This window comes from Crotalus tigris, unplaced genomic scaffold (genome assembly GCF_016545835.1).
Source record: "Crotalus tigris isolate CLP2741 ecotype Arizona unplaced genomic scaffold, ASM1654583v1 scf7180000023625.2024221, whole genome shotgun sequence".
NCBI lineage: Eukaryota > Metazoa > Chordata > Lepidosauria > Squamata > Viperidae > Crotalus > Crotalus tigris.
In genome coordinates this window covers 1,223,654-1,239,091 of record NW_024100087.1, presented here as the reverse complement: position 1 = coordinate 1,239,091, position 15,438 = coordinate 1,223,654, and the positions used below count along the sequence as shown (strand labels likewise).

Sequence of the window (15,438 nt, the reverse complement as noted above, 5' to 3'; positions counted from 1 at the left end):
AGTTACATTTATATGGATATTATTTATTAAGTTGGTATTCTAGTGAGAGCAATGCAATGAGTACAATACAAGATCTTAAAATCTCATCTGAAAGTAAATGCCATTAGTGCCGGAGCATTTTATTTGACAGTATCCAGTACTTTTCCTGTGTAATATATTATTTAAATATGTTCCTTGTAAAAAATAATCAACTAAACTAGGTTATATTTGATATTTTTATTTCAAGTATAACAAATTGATACAACTGATGCAGAATATTGCACACAATATAGTTTTAAATATCAAACAGTGACCATAGTTTTCATAGTTTTCTTCACATTTGTCATGCAGTACTAGACTGAACACAAAATGACATCCTCTTTCAAAATAAAAGTTATTCATAATATTGATGATATAGCAGCAAAAAAGCTATTAGGTTCTTTCAGTGTAAATTGTTTTAAAATTATAACAGTGACCATACCACAAAACAAATGATTTTAAAAAGTCTGTTTGCCATCCTAATTCTAGGATTTTTAGTGATCTTCCTTGTCTTTTCCTTTCTTTTCTTTTTCATCCTGTAATGCAGTGCCAAGTTTTTTGATGAGAACTGACAAAACTTTATCCAAGGGATCCATGACTCCACGTTGAAGCCACTTAGGAATAGTGGTTCTTGCATGATGGAAACCAAGCTTCTGAAGAATATAATCCACACCGACAGGATCAATCTTTCTTCCAGTCCAAGAGATTAACCTATAGATTAAAATATTCTGTTACTTTCAATAATCAAGAATAAAATAATTTTCTACAGTTCAATAGTTTATTATATGTTAATAGCCATAGATTCTACAATAAGGGAATTTATAGGTCTTGCAGCTCTCCCTGCATCTTTCCAGGTCTTTCTTTTCCTGTTCTAGACCATCCCTAATTATGTCTTGTATTAATATATAAAGCAATATATATTCATAGTATAAATTTTATTTTGCATGCATTTTTGTAAATAGTTCCTAGCTGTGTATAAAACTAGCCATTAGAGTTGCCTGTAGTTAAGAATAATTATTTCTAAATGACAATTCACTGTGTAGTAACAAGTAGTGGAATATTTGTCTGAAAATCAGACTGATTATTGAAAACAAATGCTAATTACCTCAATGTAGGCTCCAGATGCCAAGTATTACAGATAAATTCTCTCCAATCCACAGTCGTGTAAGTAACACTTTCTTCCAATTCTTTTTCACTACTGTTCTGATCAAGTACACTGATGGGGCTTTTTTGTCCTGGCCGACTAAACAAAGCACGAGGTGGAAAGACTGCTAGAAAAAGAACAGAAATGTTTCTGTTTAGGCTATAATCTTCATTTTGGTCATAGACAAATATAAAATATGTAAGACTGCAACCACTCCAGAAATAAGAATTTGAGGTTTGTAACTCATTCAATATAACAAAATTATACTGATTATTAAGAAAAAACTGTTGACTTGCATACTGAGATCTATTAGAATCGCAAAGTTACGATGGCATTGAATAAGAGGGAGTGATGATTGGTTTCAATTGTTGTAGCATCTCCACAGTTGTAATTGTGAACTGGGTGTTCGGTCCTGGCTTGTGATTATGTCACAGTGAACCACAGTTACATGATTGTGATTTTCAATGTACCCTGCCAACTTTTCACAAACAGTAAATGGGGAAGCAGGCAGGAAATTGGAAGTCACTTCTGCTTTTTCACCCACTTACACTCTAGAGTGCCTGCCCACAGCAACATGCAGCACCTGTCCATGCTCCAGAATACCTGCCTACAGTACCTGCACACATCCTGCTGTGCTTACCTGGGTCTCTCTCTCCTCTCACTTAATGACCAGCACAATCCTGGGATTCTGACAACAACCAGGACTGCAGTCGCTAAAAATGCAGTCATGTTTAGCTTAATGACGACCTAGCTTAGCAAAAGAAATTGTGGCCCGAATTGCCATTGTAACCTATTGATTACTTATATAAAAATTACATATCAAAAGTTATAAGTAAGATAATTATTCAATGCCACTACTAGATTTGTGCAAATAACAAATCCTAGCAAATAATAAAGATGCTGTGAAACTCTAAACTAGCACAAGTATTTAAAATTTCAGTCACCTGCTTTAAAGCCCTCCACAAGTCTTCTAGACATGTATGCCCATATGGAAAAGCCACTTCCATTGGACAGACAGCGAAGCCCTGTACCTCACTGAATGATTTGCACAACATTATTTCTGAAGTATACCTTTATCATGTATTTTATATATTTGTGACAGTTTTTTTTTAGAAAACTTCAATTATTTTTTGAACAGATATACTTTATACTGTATATTATATAATATATACTATATTATAAAACAATTTGAGTCTAAATAGCTCAAAACAACATTATATTAGCCTATGACATTTCATAGTATTTCCATACTTGTAAAGGAAAACATTCCATTTTACATTATATAATGTGATATTTTTAAAACTTAACTGATAGCAACTGGGTCTGAAATACAAATTAATCTCTGGTACAATCAAATTAACAATACTCTTACAAATTCAGAATAGTTTCCGATGGAACATCAATTGGAAGTGTGTTTAGTTGTAGCATAGATATTCTGAATTTAATGAACCATTTACCTTTTATCATGAAAAATGGTTTGAATAATCTATTTTTAAAAAACTTCATTAGCTATATTCTCTTCCAAAAGATTGATATTCAATATGGCAGACAAAAAATAGAAATAAAGTCAAATATTTTACTAATAAAATATATAAGAACTACAGGTTAATTATTATGCAAGTTGTAAAATCACATAATACCATCTTAGTGGTAATTACATACCTTTTTCCTTTTCTTTAAGATAAGCAGAAACTAAGTCATGCAGAAACATTATTAATTCTGCATCCATAGTTACACAAATGTGATCTGTGAATTCTGTTACTACACTGCATTCTACCTTTGGCTTGGCATTGGCATCTGTAATGAAATTCCATAAATCATTCAGAGAAATGTAATTACATGATTAAATATCCTGAATAAAACATTTTAACGAGAAAGTTTTAAAATGCAAGTTAACGAAAAGTACTAATTGTATGTACTTTATTGATCTTTTTCAGCATAAATTTGAAATGAAATTTCCGAGAATACTTTTATGCTTAAGGCCATGATATCTCTGATTGATACACAATTCTTTTGTATGTACAAAATGCCTTCATTAAAACGAAGTGATTCTGAAGTGTGCACAATCAATAATGAGCTCTTATGCTATATTTGATTTTAAGCACTTGCTATCTTGACACATCAACTGTAATAAAAGCCAACATTTTACAGTCACATTTGGAAGATCAGTTATCCAATATATATTCATAAATCCATTCTCCTTTGTTTTCATATTTTATAATTAGACTATTATGCAATATTGGTCATGTTACATGCAACTGGAATTAGTGGGATGTTTTCTCAGGTAGACAATATAGAATTGCAGTGTTAAGAATTTTATCTGATTTCAATTCTCATTCACAATTGATATGGAGTCACAATTGTCATGAATTAAATTTATTTTTTTCATTTTTTAAATAAAATGTTGCTATTCCATTTACACAAAATGCAGATTAAGTTCATTTTTTTTTTTTTACAAAAACAGACTACCATGTATTAAAGGTTCCTGAGGTTGTTGAACATGAATGGATTTGAAATCCAGCTGCATCCTTGGTAATGCAAATATTGTTTCAGTCTCATGATTGTAACTGGAACCACCTCTGAAACCGCTTAACAAACTGGAGCTTTTCACTGTTGTAGTATGCTCTGTGTTGTTTGCATCAACATTTCTGAGAAGGTTTAATTCTGGAAAGAATAGCAAATAATGTTTTGAGATAACATGTAAATAAACTCATTTAAATAAATGATTCTTTTGAGGCAGTTATTAGTAATACTTCAATTTATGGAAATTACAGATTACCAAGATTTATATTTCTACACAGAATAAATGTTAAGACATGTAGACGTATTTCATTTTAGGTATGACGACTCTCTTAGATAGTTGTATGAGTGGGTGTATCTGCATGGCGGGGAGGAGAGAAATGAATAAAATTTAGGTAAGGAAAAAATTAAGTCACGTTGTAAATCCTTTAGTGAATGGAAATTGACAACCTCTACAATATATGGGGATAAAAAAGCAGGAAACTCTACTTGTGCTTGCCATCTTTTATATTTATCTTTTTTGTTTTAAAGATTTTATTTTAATTTCTTTGATTCTTATGAGTGGCCCAGAGTCACTCAGAGTCAGGTGGTATACAAGTTTAATGCATTATTACTATTATTATAATGATTTGTTGCATAGAGGTTTAAATTGGATTTGGCATTTTTGTCCACCTACTGAGTTCTTCCTAAGAATTGTGGATAGGCAGATGCTGTTTGATACTGTTAATATTATTTTTATACATATCTTTCTGTAAAGTTGAGCACATTCTTTTTATACAATTGCTTCAAGATTTAAACTAAGAAAATTATGAATATTTGGGCATCTTTCCATCACATGCAACTCCTTCATACTATTAATTGGAAATTTTGTAAATTTATGCCAGTTTCCCAAACAACCAATATATTTGTTCTTACCTTCATTTCGTGTAGCTGTAACATAATTGAACCATTCCTTTACACTTGCAACTCCATGTGGTGGATTTTCATGACGTCTCCTTGTTATTTTAGTAATTGTTGCCATGGGACTTTGCAGGGCACCACATGGTTTTGTTACCATAGTATTGTGACCCAAATGGAAGTCTAGTGTTTGCACAACATATGTAGAATGTTCACTGGATCCTAGGAAAGGTTGAACATAGCATTTTTTTTTAAAAAAAAATCTTGTTACTTTCCGAAGTCATCACTTCAATGGTCTGCCATTATATGCACAGTATCCATATTAATCCAAAATTAATCTAACAGCAAAATATCTCCTCCAAGCACAGTATCGTTTGTGGTCATTGCATATGAGCTCAGTAAATCTCTTGATACCATGGCAAACTCTCATTTTATACCCATACAGAATTTTATTAGGTTTAGTATGTAGGTCACAAAAAAAATCAGCCAATGTTTAGTCCTCCTTACAACTTAATATGGGAAAAGATCAAACAAAAGGCATACAAATGCCTGAATACCTTCTTGCCATATTTTTTGTGCTTCAGTCCAAAATGCTATATTAGGTTCTTCAAGATGAAACAGAGCCCACGATTTTGAACGAAAATTAGGTCCATGGAAACATGCCAAAGTCATGTGATTTCCATGCAAACTCATAGAGCCTCCGAACTTTCCATCTTCTGGTAAAGGAAACTGAAATAAGGATATGTGGCATCCTGACATCACCTTTAATACTCCTGGCCAGTGGCGATGATGTGCTGCATCTAGTACTAGAAAACAGAGCACACAGACATACGAAGAAGAGGATAATGACATTATGATTAACTTTAGAGATTCAAAAAATCCTTCTATAAAGAACAGGAATTTCATTAATAATTTTTCATTTTTTTCTAGACTTCAATGCTTGTGCTTAGGAGAAGGATGAGCAAATAATTGTCCTTGTTTTCATCTATGTATAACAACCAGATTTTAAAACTGTCATAGAATCACTAGTAAATCCCTGACTTATGACCATTTATTTAACAACCTTTTAAAGTTACAATAGCATTGAATAAAGTAATTTATGACTGGTTCTTGCACTTATTAATTGTAGTATCCCCATGGTCACATGATCAAAATTCAAGCATTTGGCAACAAGCATGTATTTACAATGATTGCAGTGTCCAGGGTCACATAATTGCCATTTATAATCTTTATAAGGGACTCCTGACAAAGTCAATGTTAGAAACCAGGTTTGCTTAATGACCCAATTTGCCTATGTCCATTCTCTCTGCCCTATGACTGCTCTGCACCCTGCCTTGAGGGGTGACAAACAGCCCCAGAACTGCAGTTACTTGCCATGCCTAGGGAGACTTAGCCATCCCAGCAAACACCAACAAGTATTTTTTCATCCAGCAGCCTTCTCTTCCGGTTCGTGCATTCACCTTTTCTGCCAGCCACTGTGGCTGAAATAAAAGGGCCTCGCTGCTCATTTGCAGACCTATGTGAATGTTTCCTACATGTAGCTCCCCAAACTGACCCAGAACGCTAGCAAGCATTCATTCACCCAGCTGCCTTTTCTCCTCAGTCTCATGTGGGTCTCCAACGCAGCCCAAATCTGAAGACTGAGCTGACTGTAGAAAGCTGCGTTATCTTTCCAAATATGTTCCAAAAAGTGCAGTTTTCCAAAGACTCAAGCCACATGTAGAAACCATGAAGTTGGGTCTCCAAAGGAGATAGTAAAGGCAATGAAATGCCTCAACTATAGTGGTTGGCAATACAAGGCAAAAGGTCAGTGTGGGAACTGGGAGAGAAAGCTGCTGGGTGAACAAATGCTTGCTAATGCTTGCTGGGTGGTGGCCAAAGCTTCCCAGGAGTAGCAAGCAATCCCAGAGCCACGTTTTTCTCGGGCTGCTTACTACAAGGCAGGGCAGTCACAGGAAGGAGTTGGAAGTAGGCCCTTAGAGTGAGACTTGGAGCTGGGAAGGACCAAACCTGGAATGTCCAGAAATGGGATTGGGTACTCATTTAACCACCCATGATTCTTGGTTAATGATGCAGCGGGGAATGCTGTTGTTATCTCATTTTATGTCCACATGGTTCAGTGAAGGGAATTACAATACCAAGTGTGATCATATGTCAAGGATTACTTGTACTTATTTTTTTATATAACTTACTATGTTGATACAAGTGTAGATTAAACATTTAGAAGTATTATATGCTTCAAGTGGCTTTTGTTTTTGTATGACAAAATGACTGTAAAAGAAAATGGTGCACACCTTTTTGTGTCTTTCCATAGTAGGATATACACATTATTATTTTTCAAAATGCTCACTTATAAAATTTTTGCTGAAATTCAGATTTTGAGGCTCAGTGATAATATATCAGCTCATTTTTTTTCAGATAAAGTTTTTATCTAACTCTCTATCGTTCTAAATATAGATTAGATCATATTTTTATTGCAGTACTCCTTTCTAGCCTGTCTCCAGAGTTATTTAATAAATTCTGGAAAAAAACACTGAAATGCTGCTAAAGAAGAAGATGCTAAAAATACAATTTTATCCATGGCTACTAAGGTCATAAAAGAAAAAGATGTCATTCATATTCTCCTGCCATCATAGTATCAACAGCAGCCAAATGGAGTCTGGGCTCAAACATTAGGCAGGCCAATGTGTAATGTTTTGGTGTATGGTCCTGAAAGATAAAAGCTTCATGATATGAAAGAAATTGATTTCATACATACACTGCTGTGAACATTTTTCTACATTACTGACAACAGTTTTGGAAGGAAAGTATGGAACAGGTCCCCATGTGGACAAAGCTCGCTTGCTTGTATCAAACTGCTGAGTAAAGAATTCCTGGAGCTTCATTCCTATTTTGATGAGATCTGGTGTAGTTGATCTGGAAATCATCACTTGAAAAATATCCCATTTCAAATCACCATGGACAAATATCTCACTGGAATATAAAAATAATGTTTTCTATGAATTTATAATGCTTTATTAAACTTTGAAGAAAAGATAAGTAATTCAAAAATGTTTAATGATAATTTAATTAAAATGGTTTGAAATAATAAAAGCAGATTATATACATTAAATCTAGCAAAAAAAAAAATCCTTTACCTCTTATCAGTAATGCTGGAATCCAAAGTATTATAGAGATTAACTTTCCACTCATCCTGCAGCTTAAGATCTGCATTACTGAAAATGCCCATTAGAATACTAGACCCCATGTAATCCACACGAGCTTCAGTAGAGCCCATGGTAATCTGAATTTTGTGATTTGGTTGCTGGTTGGGATGTTCTGAAATATGAGCTGAAAAACATATATCAGTTTAGTAGCAAAGGGAAACAGTGAGATACTATACTTTGGCTCTCAACACTAGTCTCCAATTAATATCAAAATGCCTCCAAGTTCTCTCTCTTTCTGTATTAGTGCACATAGAGACACACAAATAATGTTGAAAATGTCCAGAAAATACTGTCAATAATTAGTGGTTACTCAATTTAAACAAGTCTAAGTCTGACCTGGTGTGATGAGAGGTAATGAATAGATGCTAATTTTTCAGTTTAAACCAGTGGTTCTCAACCTGTGGGTCGGGACCTCATTTGGGGTCGAACGACCATTTCACGGGGGTCGCCAAACAACGCAGTCTGCCATTTTTTCCCCTTTTCCTTAGCTGTGCTACTCCCTTTTATTCTATTGGCTTTTGAAATAGAATAGAGTCTAATTCTATTGGCTTTCAAAAGCCAATAGGAATTGTCCAGGCTGTCTCTGCCCTGCTGAGCCCGCCAAAAGTCCCATTCTGCAAACGGTGCTGTAAGGACCCACCCCACTTTGCATCTTAAGAAGACAGAACTCTTGGAATAGTTCTTCCAACAGGAATCCTTTATTAAGAGAAAATGGTTGCAGGCATGCTAGACAGGACTTGGGGTCCAAGCTCTCCCATTCAAGGTTTTAAGGGGTTCCCCAGTAGTCCCACCCAATCAACCCCCCTTCCAGTGATAGTTTCAAGTATCACAATTCCACCTCCTTTCTTCTTTCTTCGTCTGGATGGAGACTTCAGATACTACATGAAAGGCAATTACCCTTCTTTGATATGTTAACGCTTAGAGGTTACAATAAACACACATTCAGCTCTTTGAAGTGTAAAGAAGGAAGTGAGGGCCATAAAGCCCCTTTGTTCTCCCCCTTCTCTCCCTCTTATGGCAGAATCCAGAGAAGGCAGAATTGGGAGTTTCTATATTTGATAATTTAAAGATGAAATATAATTGGATTCTGACATCCGGCCCTCTTAACAATAAGAGAGATCCACCTGAAAGAAAACGCAAGTAAAAATTTTAGTTAGGCTTGTTAGGATACTCTGTGTGAAACTTCTTCAATAGCTTCGGGGCTCTGACATGACGTTTATGGACCAACTCATTTTGTGAGGGAGGGAGGTGTTTCCAGGCAACTAGGTACTGAGTTGCTCCATGATATCTCCTAGAGTCAAGGACTTCCTTTATTTCGAAGTGTTGTTCACCCTCCACCATGATTGGAGGTGGTGGGGGGGGGGATTTTTGGCCGTAGAGGTGACTGATGCTCTCTTTTCAGCAAGCTGCAATGAAAAATTGGGTGTATTTGCCTGAGATTTTTGGGTAACTCTAATTCTACTGTTACTGGATTTATGATTCTTTTAATTGGAAAAGGTCCTATGTATTTTGGTCCAAGTTTTTTACAGGGCTGTAGGGACTTTAGGTATTTTGTAGATAAGTACACCATCTCTCCTATAATGAATGGTGTAGGCTCAACCCTTTTTTTATCGGCTTGTGTTTTGTAAGCCTGCCTAGCTTCATCTAGTGCTTTTCTGACTATTGGCCAGGTGTTTTGTAATTTTTCCATCCATTCTTTCAGCGAGGGGATCGTTGGTTCGTTTGGGGTTAATTCTGGCATGGGGTTGAAACTTTGACCGGTGGCTATTTGAAAAGGAGTGTAACCTGTGCTGGAGTGGACTGCATTATTGTAGGCAACTTCTGCAAAGGGGAGTAAGTCCGCCCACTCGGTCTGCTGGAAACTAAGAAAACATCTTAAATATTGCTTAAGTACTGAGTTCATTTTTTCAGCCCCCCCATTTCCTTGAGGGTGGTGGCTAGATGTCAGTCCCTGAGTGGTTCCTAAGAGGGATAAAAATTCCTTCCAAAATGCAGACGTAAATTGCACCCCCCTGTCAGAGATGATGCGTTGGGGTGCCCCATGCAATCTGTAAATGTGTTGGATGAAAAGTTTTGCTAAGGCTTTTGCAGTGGGAATCTTTTGGCAAGGGATAAAGTGCACCTGTTTGGAAAACAAGTCCGTGACCGTCCAGACCACAGTATTCCCATTGCTTTCTGGCAATTCCACTATAAAATCCATGGCTATTTCTCTCCAGGGGGCTGAGGGACTTGCCACTGTTTGCAATAGTCCTGGCACTTTCCCTTGCAACCTCTTTGCCGTGGCACATTTTGGACAACTGGCTATATAACTTTCAATGTCCTTTTTCATGGATGGCCACCAAAATTGCCGTTTAATTAAATGTAAAGTTTTTACAAATCCAAAATGCCCTGCTGATTTTGTGTCATGGCAAAGGTGCATGAAAGTTACTCTTTGAGTTGTTGGTATATATAACTTTTCCCCTATCCAAGGCAACCCGTCTTTCATTGTGCACACATTTTTGTTTTTCTGGAACCAATCATCTGTTTCCAAACTTTTTCTGAATTCAATTCCAGTTTGGCTGTCCAGTTGTGGTTTTAATTTGGCTTGGGTTCTTGTGGTTACTGGTGCTGCCAGTTGTGACTCTGCCATTATTGGTCTAGAGTCTGTGGTTCGTGCGCTGTTATATTGGGGCATGCGAGATATGCATCTGCCAGGAAGTTCTTTCTTCCTGGTAAATGTTTGAGCTTAAATTGGAATTGGTGAAAATGCTGGGACCAGCGGGCTTGTTTGGGATTGAGTTTCCTGGAAGTTTTCAGGGCTTCCAAATTTTTGTGATCAGTCCACACCTGGAAGGGGATTTTGTTGCCTTCCAGGAACTGTCGCCATGTGAGTAATGCCCAACGTATCCCATAAGCCTCCTTCTCCCATACAGGCCAGCGCTGTTCTGTTTCCGTGAGTTTCTTGGATGTATATGCACAGGGTTGCAATACTGCATCATCATTTTCTTGTAATAGCACAGCCCCCACTGCCACATCACTTGCATCTGCCTGTATTATGAAGGGTTTGTCCATGTCTGGGTGCCTTAGTACTGGTTCGGCAGAAAAAAGTCTCTTTAGTCTCTCAAACGCTGCTTGGCACTCCATTGTCCATGTTAGTGGCTGGCTAGGTTTTACTGAGGATGTTCCCTTCGTTTTTAGTAAGTTAGTGAGGGGCAAGGCTATCTGTGCAAATGAGGGGATGAATTGGCGGTAAAAATTTGCAAAGCCCAGGAAACTTTGTAGTTGCTTTCTTGTGCGGGGTGGTGCCCATTCTAATACTGCTCTGACCTTCTCTGGGTCCATTTCAATGCCCTGTGGGGATATGCGATAGCCTAGGTAGTCTATCCTTTCCTGGTGGAATTCGCATTTTGAGAGTTTGGCATATAGGTGGGCGGCTCGCAGCTTCTTTAAAACCGCTCTGACAAGTTTGACGTGTTCTTCTTTTGTTTCGGTAAAGATAAGAATGTCGTCCAAGTAAACAAGGACCCCCTTAAACAGGTGCTCCCTTAGAACGTCATTGATTAGTTGCATAAAGACTGCAGGGCCCCCTTGTAATCCAAATGGCAAGACTTTGAATTGATAGCACCCCATGGGGCAGTTAAATGCAGTCTTCCATTCGTCCCCTTCCTTGATTCTCACGCGATAGTAAGCTTCCCTTAGTCTAGTTTAGAAAAAATTTTCCCTTTCGATAGGTGTGACAGCATGTCTTTCATGAGGGGCAGCGGGTATAGGTTGCTTTCACTGATTGTATTCAGGGCCCTATAATCCACGCATAAACGTAAAGAGCCATCCTTCTTCTCTCTAAAAAGGACCGGGGCAGCCACTTTAGGCTTGGCTGGCTCAATGAACCCTCTCTCCAGGTTTTTTTTTATAAATCTTTCCATTTCCTCCTTCTCATTTGGGCTCATGGAGTATAATCTGGGCTTCGGGAGTTTTGCCCCAGGCTTGAATTCAATGGTACAGTCTGTGGGTCGGTGGGGGGGAAGCTCATTCGCCCTCTCCTCACTGAAGACTTCAGCAAGGTCCCTATATTCCTCTGGTATTTCTGTTAATCTTTTTTCCTCTCCTATGGATGCTTTTTCTATTCTTGATTCTGGTAGCCTCTCTTGGGGTTTTAAGTCCATAGGGTCCCCCTTCGGGAATTTGATTTCTGTCGTCCTCCAATTTACCCAGGGGTTCCATTTTTTCAACCATTCCATCCCTAGAATCATTGGGCATTCCATACTTGGGGTCACCACAAACGTTAAGTCCTCTTCATGGTTGCCCAGGGAGAGGTGTATTGGCAGAGTGGCTAGGGTAGCTGGCACCCCCCCTGCTATGGATCCATCTAGCTGGCCAAATGAGATTGGTTGTTCCAGTCTCCTGGATGGGATGCCCAGATTCCCCACTAGTGTTGGGCTAATGAGGCAGCGGGTGCAGCCAGAGTCTATTAAGGCTTTCACCTTCACAGCTTCGGGCATGGGGGGGATTAATATAGTCACTGTTTTGAAGATGGGTGTGATGCGTCCACTTACCAGGGGTTCGCCTTCCGAGCTGTCATCTGAGGCATCCACCGTCCCTGTGGTGTAGGCTGGAGTTCTTTCCCCTTGGTGAGCAGAGGTGGGGGTTTCTGCAATTTCCATCATTTTCATGGCTGTTTCTTTTGGCTTAGCTGAATACCCTCTGGGTTTGTTGATTGGGGATCTGTCTGGGTTGTGCTGGGGGGCCTTTGAGCGGCATTCTACAGCTCGATGCCCTTCTCTTCCGCACTTGAAACACCCCATCTGCTTCTTGGCTGTATCCGATGATTTCACCGGTTGGTGTGTCAGCTCAGGCGGGGGGCGGCTCCATTGTTTTCCTCGGCGATGCCTCTTCAATATGTCGATCTCTGCTTCCTCTGCCAAGACGTACCATTCCTCAAGTCGATGTGGGTCTCCTCGGGGCAGGCAAGCATCATATAGATCATAGTTTAGTCCGTCTTTGAAACGGCCAAGGAGGATGTCTTCTGGCCAATTCAGTTTGCTGGCAATGGCTCGGAATTCTTGTGTATACTCAGCCACTGGGCGTTTGCCCTGCCTCATCGTTGTTATTCTTTCACGGGCTTTGCGATCAGCCAGGGGGTCTTCAAATCGTCTTCTCAACGAGGACATGAAACGGTTGAAGTTACTGAGTTCTGGGGCATTGGAGTCATGCAGGTTCACCACCCAATCTGCAGCTGGTCCATCCAGGGCAGATTGCACGATCCGGATGCGGGCTTTGTCGCTGGGGATGTCCTGCCCATATTCCTCCATGTAGCTGAGGACTTGGGTTAGGAAAAACCCCAAGCGTGTTGGCTCCCCTTTGAATTTCACCTCCAACGGTGGACGTCTTGGAATGGATCGGTGCCTCCATTGTGGGTGGTAGTGTCTTCCGTCCAGATTTCCATCTGTGGTCCGGTAGGGGGTGGGAGCTCCTGGATCAGTAAATGTCCCTGGGGTTGCAGGTTCCACGTCCCCCTCGGTGTCTCTCCCTTTGTGGCTCCAGGAACTGGGGCGGGCGTAGGGCTCAGGAATCTCCTCTCCTAGGGAGCTGAGAGTTCTCTTCATCAGGTCAATAGCTCTCTCTAGGATCCAGTCTGAGTACGGCATACAGCTTCCTCCCTCTTCACTTGCGTGCAGGGATTTCTCCATCTCCTGCTTCCATTCTGGTTGCTTGGTCCCCCGTCTCAGGGTCACTTTTCTTGATTCCTTTCCCCACTCGCTTTTCTTTCCAACGCCCATCGACCAGCGAGGCTTGTGGTCCTGTGTCTCCACCACTTCTTCTTCTGAGAAATCTGGCCTCTCGGATCCCAACATCTGGCAAGGTTCCAACTGGGTCAGCGGCTCTCTTTCCAGGGAGTTTTCTCCCTCTCTTGCTTCGTTGTCTGACATGGTAAATTTTTGCAAAATCCCCCGGCAAGGGTCTACCTTCCAGGTGGATTAATTTTGCAAGTCCTGTCTAATGTAAGGACCCACCCCACTTTGCATCTTAAGAAGACAGAACTCTTGGAATAGCTCTTCCAACAGGAATCCTTTATTAAGAGAAAATGGTTGCAGGCATGCTAGACAGGACTTGGGGTCCAAGCTCTCCCATTCAAGGTTTTAAGGGGTTCCCCAGTAGTCCCACCCAATCAACCCCCCTTCCAGTGATAGTTTCAAGTATCACAATTCCACCTCCTTTCTTCTTTCTTCCGTCTGGATGGAGACTTCAGATACTACATGAAAGGCAATTACCCTTCTTTGATATGTTAACGCTTAGAGGTTACAATAAACACACATTCAGCTCTTTGAAGTGTAAAGAAGGAAGTGAGGGCCATAAAGCCCCTTTGCTCTCCCCCTTCTCTCCCTCTTATGGCAGAATCCAGAGAAGGCAGAATTGGGAGTTTCTATATTTGATAATTTAAAGATGAAATATAATTGGATTCTGACAGGTGCTGCACCAGTTGAGTAGTCCTCGACTTACGACCGGTTGAATAGTCCTCGACTTACGACCGGTTGGGGGTCGCGGCATTAAAAAGGTTTGAGAACCACTGGTTTAAACAAATACAATTAGCTGATGTCTTCACTATATTCACTGTATAAAAATAATTAATCATTGTCAAAAAATACTGGCTAATTTTCAACTTACCCACCATCTCTAAGGCATTAACATCTATGGTACCACCAACCACTCCTCCTCTAGAATCCAAATGTGATCTTCCCAGTCCAACTGACATACTAATTTCGCGATCCCTGTTACTGCCCACAGATAAACGACCCTGGCTTTTCAGACCACTGGTAGTCCACCTAAATCATGCATAGAAATATGAAAATATCATTTATCTTATTTGTCCATTTACATGCAAAAATGCAAGTTGTAAAATGCATTTAACAAATAGATGTGTATGGTAGTAAAGACACAATTCACTTGATCTCATTTAACAAAACAAAATGGGAACAAATTTTCAAATTTTTGATGATAAAAATATTAATGGGCCATCTCTAACTATATTATCACCGAATATAATAGTAAGATAAGAACAAAGATAAGAGTATTTAGATAACTCTGCAACTAATCAATGTCTTCAACAGTTTATTTTCAAGGAAGTCTCTGTTCAAAGTCCTCCAATTCTACACAACTTAACTTGAAATGAAAGTTGATCCTTCCTGAATCAAAAAGTATTCTTCAAGAGCATGCACACATACTCTTACATATTTAAAAAAATATTTGGAATATACAGAAAAATTGAATGGTTAATTAAAAAGGTTTTCTTACGTCGTATTTCCCATCACATTGCTCATATTCATTTGTACATTTAATTGTTTCAAGTTCATAGCAAATACCACCAGTGTTTCCCATGGTGTCACTTGCTGACTTCCAGCTTTATTTGATTTATTAAATGGAGTTGATGTTTTTGACAGCAGATCTGGAATTAAACACAAAGCAAATCCTGTAAATGTAATATTGCAAAGTATTACTGACAAAAATCAAATATTAATATCATTCTGCAGATTTTGCTGGGAAATGCATCAGAATAAGAACTTGCATACTGCTTGGCTCTTTACTTCGTCTCCATCTGTTTGCACACAATAGTGTTATGATATATAATCTAGGGAGGATATTTGTACTTTGTGAATGTTTGAGAACTTTTTTCTCAGT

At 38.9% G+C, this 15,438-nt stretch overlaps 1 protein-coding gene across 13 annotated transcripts in view; it reads right to left on the bottom strand.

Moving 5' to 3' along the window:
• Positions 1 to 201: 201 nt before the first annotated feature.
• Positions 202 to 15,438, bottom strand: part of KIAA1109 (KIAA1109 ortholog) — a 170,416-nt gene continuing 155,179 nt past the window's right edge. For 11 of the 13 annotated variants that reach the window (XM_039320216.1, XM_039320215.1, XM_039320214.1 and 8 more), the window contains 10 exons: positions 15,055 to 15,205; positions 14,428 to 14,585; positions 7,717 to 7,909; positions 7,338 to 7,552; positions 5,137 to 5,385; positions 4,598 to 4,801; positions 3,632 to 3,826; positions 2,825 to 2,959; positions 1,124 to 1,289; positions 202 to 729 (listed from right to left, as the gene is read on the bottom strand). In XM_039320216.1, the coding sequence (XP_039176150.1) occupies positions 513 to 729; positions 1,124 to 1,289; positions 2,825 to 2,959; positions 3,632 to 3,826; positions 4,598 to 4,801; positions 5,137 to 5,385; positions 7,338 to 7,552; positions 7,717 to 7,909; positions 14,428 to 14,585; positions 15,055 to 15,205 (1,883 nt within the window). In that variant the 3' untranslated portion in view covers positions 202 to 512. Of the gene's footprint in view, positions 730 to 1,123; positions 1,290 to 2,824; positions 2,960 to 3,631; positions 3,827 to 4,597; positions 4,802 to 5,136; positions 5,386 to 7,337; positions 7,553 to 7,716; positions 7,910 to 14,427; positions 14,586 to 15,054; positions 15,206 to 15,438 lie in introns of those variants that run through there. The other 2 variants (XM_039320218.1, XR_005553814.1) reach the window with 2 other exon arrangements.